The sequence below is a fragment of the Palaemon carinicauda genome, chromosome 7 (assembly GCF_036898095.1).
Source record: "Palaemon carinicauda isolate YSFRI2023 chromosome 7, ASM3689809v2, whole genome shotgun sequence".
NCBI classification, from domain to species: Eukaryota; Metazoa; Arthropoda; class Malacostraca; order Decapoda; family Palaemonidae; genus Palaemon; species Palaemon carinicauda.
Window position 1 is genome coordinate 166,472,203 of NC_090731.1, and position 6,056 is coordinate 166,478,258.

At 38.6% G+C, this 6,056-nt stretch overlaps 1 protein-coding gene across 5 annotated transcripts in view; it reads right to left on the reverse strand.

Annotated features, from left to right (window-relative positions):
- The window catches only part of LOC137644130 (peroxisomal trans-2-enoyl-CoA reductase-like), a 71,695-nt gene that overhangs the window by 65,209 nt on the left and 430 nt on the right, over window positions 1–6,056 (reverse strand). For all 5 annotated transcript variants that reach the window (XR_011045141.1, XM_068377102.1, XM_068377101.1 and 2 more), the window contains exons 2-3: window positions 4,268–4,372; window positions 3,141–3,264 (exon numbers count right to left, since the gene is read on the reverse strand). Coding sequence is in view for 4 of the 5 variants with exons in the window: in XM_068377102.1 (XP_068233203.1) it covers window positions 3,141–3,264; window positions 4,268–4,370 (227 nt within the window). In the remaining variant the exon portion in view is untranslated. The remainder of the gene's footprint in view (window positions 1–3,140; window positions 3,265–4,267; window positions 4,373–6,056) is intronic.

Consider the following 6,056-nt stretch of genomic DNA (forward strand, 5'->3'; position numbering starts at 1 on the left):
ATTATAACAACTATAATTATGTAACTATGTAATTATGTAATTTAAAAATGAATGAACACTAAAGAAAGAACGAAAACCCCGAAAGGAATCGTTCTACAAGCTGAAAAAAAAAAACTACAATTAGATTCATAAACTAATTGAGACAAACGTACGGCGTAGCAACCCCCCCACACGGAAAGGAAGCTACAAGGGCGTAGTAACACGTAGTAAAAGGGTGAACGACCTCAAGAGAGAGAGAGAGAGAGAGAAAGACCGAAGTCAAACTCGATCGCCACCCATAAAATACGCCGTAGTGGCCAAACTGCCGAGGACACCACGTAGATATCGTACACTACACACACAAATCTGAAAAGGAAACTTACTGATTTCTATACTCAAATATATATACAAACATGAAAACATGTTTACATATATATTGAGTAAAAGAAAAGTAAGTGATTAAGTAAAGACAAAACAAACAATGGCTGCCAAGAGAGGACCAAGACAGAGACGTCTGTCACAGTCCGAGCCAAAAGTGAAAAAAGTGAGCATTCATCTGTGTGTGAGGGGGGAAGGGGTAGCTAGCTACCACTCCCCTACCCCCCCGCTAACTAGCGCGGGGGTAATACACCCTCGTTAAATTCTAATGGCTCGCCATTTCAGCTGCGCTAAAAGGTAAACCCAATGTAAATAGCGTGGTTTGTATTTCGGTTACGGAACAATGTGTAATTTAAAAATGAATGAACACTAAAGAAAGAACGAAAACCCCGAAAGGAATCGTTCTACAAGCTGAAAAAAAAAAAAAAAACAACTACAATTAGATTCATAAACTAATTGAGACAAACGTACGGCGTAGCAACCCCCCCACACGGAAAGGAAGCTACAAGGGCGTAGTAACACGTAGTAAAAAGGGTGAACGACCTCAAGAGAGAGAGAGAGAGAGAAAGACCGAAGTCAAACACGATCGCAACCCATAAAATTACGCCGTGGTGGCCTAACTGCCGAGGACTCCACGTAGATATCGTACACTACACACACAACTCTGAAAAGGAAACTTACTGATTTATATACTCAAATATATATACAAACATGAAAACATGTTTACATATATATTGAGTAAAAGAAAAGTAAGCGATTAAGTAAAGACAAAACAAACAATGGCTGCCAAGAGAGGACCAAGACAGAGACGTCTGTCACAGTCTGAGCCAAAAGTGAAAGTGAGCATTCATCTGTGTGTGAGGGGGGGAGGGGTAGCTAGCTACCACTCCCCTACCCCCCCGCTAACTAGCGCGGGGGTAATACACCCTCGTTAAATTCTAATGGCTCGCCATTTCAGCTGCGCTAAAAGGTAAACCCAATGTAAATAGCGTGGTTTGTATTTCGGTTACGGAACAAACACACTTTACATTATTCTAAGTATCTACTGTATTTAGAAGGGAAGGTCTCTTTAAAAATACTGATTCTACATTCATTGGAAGTGCATAGTTATGAGATGCATTGTTATTAGGACCATATTAGAATCATGCAAGAGGACCCAACTTTTATGTGCCATGAAATAAACAATGTCTTGCAGAACCATGAACTTCTTTGCCGTCATATTTTGTTCACTGAGCATCTTAACCCTTTTACCCCAAAAGGACGTACTGGTACGTTTCACAAAAGCCATCCCTTTACTCCCATGGACATACCGGTACGTCCTTGCAAAAAAAATGCTATAAAATTTTTTTTTTTATATTTTTGATAATTTTTTGAAAAAATTCAGGCATTTTCCAAGAGAATGAGACCAACCTGACCTCTCTATGACAAAAATTAAGGCTGCTAGAGCAATTTAAAAAAATATACTGCAAAATGTGCTGGGAAAAAAATAACCCCTAGGGGTTAAGGGTTGGACATTTCTAAATAGCCTGGGGGTTAAAGGGTTAAGCAAGTTAGCACTGTTTTGTAATACTATCAACAACATATAAATAGGATTCTACTTTACTACTATTGAAATTCATTGACACCTTCCTATCAAGCATCCAAAATTTCTCCCACTTTATGATCAGTGAGACCATGTCAGACCAAACCGAAAGATCAACCTTCACATGCCTTGAAATCAACCATGTCTTGCAAATGAATGAGCTTCTTATTACCCATATTTTGCTCATGCTGTTTAATAACATGTCATTATATTATGAGTACTCAACCATACTTTCAGCAATTGGATATAATACCTAATTCAAAGCTTTTGCTCACTGTCCACTTTGATCATCAGTAATCTTACCCATTTCCCCTCTGATGGTCCAGCACGTTGCTGCAGTAGAGGGGCTTGAGTGTCTCAATGATGGGCTGGGCAATGGCGGTGGGGTAGTTTATCCACCCTGGCAGGCTCAACCATACCGCTAAGGCCAGTTCTGAGAGACCAGACCAAGACTGGACCCCTATAGGCCTTCTCCTTTATTTCAGATAGGCAAAGGGTAGGAGAAGGAAAACTCCAAAATCAAACCAAACCAAACAAACAAGACCCCAACGGCGGAGCTTCCCAGCGCCGGCGGAAGAGGGCAATGCCTATCGGGCAGGCAACAAGGCGGGCCTTGACATAACAAGAACCCGGCAGCCCGATGCAACCAACATCGGAGAAGCCGCCTGTCTCATATGTCTTGATCCGCGGTGAAAACGATGTGGGCCAAGTGTGTGTGCGTGGCCGTTGCAAAGCCACGACCACCCAAAACAATATACCCAGCTACTGGCATTCTGTCGTTTCCTCCACCCTTCTTCTGATAGGAGGCTGATGGCTAACGACAGAACCCAATACTCAGACACGAGTGGGCGCCGATGACGAATCTTACCCATTTATTGTACAGTATAACTTTCCAGACTTAGAAAAGGAATAATTAGCAACATAGAACAGATAAGTGGGCATTCAGACAACAGATGTTTCAGTAATGTAGAGAAATAAGAAACACTGGCAGTGAAGAGATCACATTATCTCTATATATGAAATAATTTCCAGAAAACTATTTACCACTGCTACGGTTGTTCTTCATAATCCTAATCTAGTACCTTCAGAGCATAGTAATTACTACAGTATTATGTAAAGCAAGGGTTTATATTTGTATAAAATTACATTACCAAGACTGTCTTAGAATGAAAAATTATTAGGGAAATTATGCAAACCTCACTTTACTTGATCTTCCTTTCTTATATTGCAAACTTTGGCAAAGACTGACTGCCCTTTAGGATCCATCTCTTGACTGGCTTTTTTTAATTTCTCTTCACTTCTGGAGGCAATTACAACTCTGCAGCCTGAAAAAAAAATAATGTCGCACTTAATATATTAGAAACAGATATCTAAAGTCAGAAAATAAGAATACTATTGTATAATGCTTTAGCAGCACAGAGACACTGGGTAAGTGGTTAGATTCCTTGTATAATGTTTAAACTGAATTTGAAATAAATAAGGAAAAACACCACAAAAATAACTTTGGCCTCCTCTCTCTCTCTCTTCAATAGTATGGACTCACAATTAGCACATCCTGATAGGGTAATAATATGAGAGTAATAACATGTTTCAGGGAAAAAAAAATTCCATTAACCCTTTTACCCCCAATGGACGTACTGGTACTTTTCACAAAACTCATCCCTTTACCTCCATGGACATACTGGTACGTCCTTGCAAAAAACTGCTATTTACATTTTTTTTTTTTGCATATTTTTGATAACTTTATGAGAAACTTTGGGCATTTTCCAAAAGAATAAGACTAACCTGACCTCTCTATGACAAAAATTAAGGCTCTTAGAGCCATTTAAAAAATATATATTGCAAAATGTGCTTGAGAAAAAAAAAAATGCCCGGGGGTTAAGGGTTGGAAAGGTTCAAATAGCCTGGGGGTAAAAGGGTTAATAATTACTGTACTGAGAAACAATACTGTATATATTATTATGAATTATACTAAGTAAGAACATATATAAGCTACCATTATACAAATGCATCTATATAAAATTAGCCATTGTCTTTGAAAAACATGAGCTTTTATTGATAAGATTAATAGATTTTATTGATTAATTGCATAACAACACATAGATGTTTGCCTTCTGGAAGAAGAGGGACAAAGTGCCAGTTTAAGATAAGCCTATAACTAAGACATTCTGATGATCCTAACATCTTTCAGTACTACCTTTATTGGTGGCAAGGAATAAAAAAGCTAAATAAAACAATTTGTTAGAAGTTTTAGATAAAAAAAACTGTAGTTTTACAAATTCTAAACAGTTCAGCAAATCTTTGACAAAGTAGTATCTGTAACCATACCTAGAGTAACTAGCTCTTCTGTGATGGCTTTTCCAATTCCACTTCCACCACCTGTTACGATGGCAACCTTGCCTTTGAATAAGCCTGGACGAAAAACAGACATTTCTGGAATTGAAAGAAAAAATAAATTTAAGAGTTTTGCATTTTTACAGAATTACAAAAATATTTCACAAAACAATGTTATCATCAAATGAAGAGCAATTGAGCACTCATCTAGTCTATTGTCTTTGCAAATACTTCCTATATATGAGACAACACCTGATTGCATACTAATTATCATAATAAAAAGAAACAAAATATGGATATGAATCATGAATGAAGGAAAAAATGCAGCATTAGGACACTAAGGATAGTTTTAATGTTTACTACTTAATTTAATTATAGTGAAAAAAAACCAATGTCTCAATAGACTAAATATGTTAAGGGTAATGATTGCTGAAAATTACTGTACAAAATTTAAATATTAGAAACATGAGGAAACATATTGAAGCTGAAGAAAATATCAAACTTTTATAGGTGGTTGGTTAGCCAGGGCACCAGCCGCTTGTTGAGATACTACCGCTAGAGAGTTATAGGGTCCTTTGACTGGCGAGAAAGTACTACTGTACATTGAATCCTTCTCTCTGGTTACGGTTCTTTCCTTTTGCCTACACATTCACCGAATAGTCTGGCCTATTCTTTATATATTCTCCTCTGTTCTCATACACCTGACAACATTTGAGATTATCAAACAATTCTTCTTCACCCAAGGGGTTAACTACTGCACTATAATTGTTCAGTGGCTACTCTCACCTTGGTAAGGGTAGAAGAGACTCTTTAGCTATGGTAAGCAGCTCTTCTAGGAGAAGGCCACTCCAATATCAAACCATTGTTCTCCAGTCTTGGGTAGTGTCATAGCCTCTGTACCATGGTCTTCCACTGTCTCGGGTTAGAGTTCTCTTGCTTGAGGGTACACTCGGGCACACTATTCTATCTAATTTCTCTTCCTCTTGTTTTGTTAAAGTATTCATAATTTATTTAGGAAATATTTATTTTAATGTTGTTACTGCTTTTGAAATATTTTATTTTCCCTTGCTTCCTTTCCTAACTGGGCTATTTTCCCTGTTGGGGCCCCTGGGCTTATAGCATCCTGCTTTTCCAACTAGGGTTGTAGCTTAGCAATTAATAATAATAATAATAATAATAAAATGATCGATGGCCTGATACTGTAACCTAAGCTAAGATGAAGTTGGTCTCCACTTTCTTGTTGTTTAAATGTCTGAACATGCCTAGCTTACGCAATATCCAAGGGTACAGACGTATGCGCCTTTTGGAAGACAATGGACCAACTACCTTATTCATATTAACACCTTCACTACGACGACGTACGCCAAAACATGCCAGGTACAGTACAATGTTGTGTGACGTACCAGATACGTCACAAATAAAAACCACATGGAAGTTAAAATCAATCGAGAGCCTTTGTGTATCAGTGGCCAGTTCCTCCCGTGTGCATAAAAAATGGACATCAAGTAACCTAAACTTTCCCCCTAACCTAACCTACAAGCCGTGACCTTGCCTACTTACCAACCAGGGGGAGGAGGGGGAGGTTAGGGGAGCTAAAGCCCCCGCCCTTTGCAACCTCTCTTACACTGATGTATTCAGAGCCTTTGTATATAAGCGGCCAGTTTCCCCATAGTGGATTAAAAATGGACATCAACTAAGCTCAATTTTCACCCCTTACCTACCTACCTAACGGGGGGGCTAACACCCCCGGCGACCCCCTTACACTGCCGTATTCTAAGTTAAC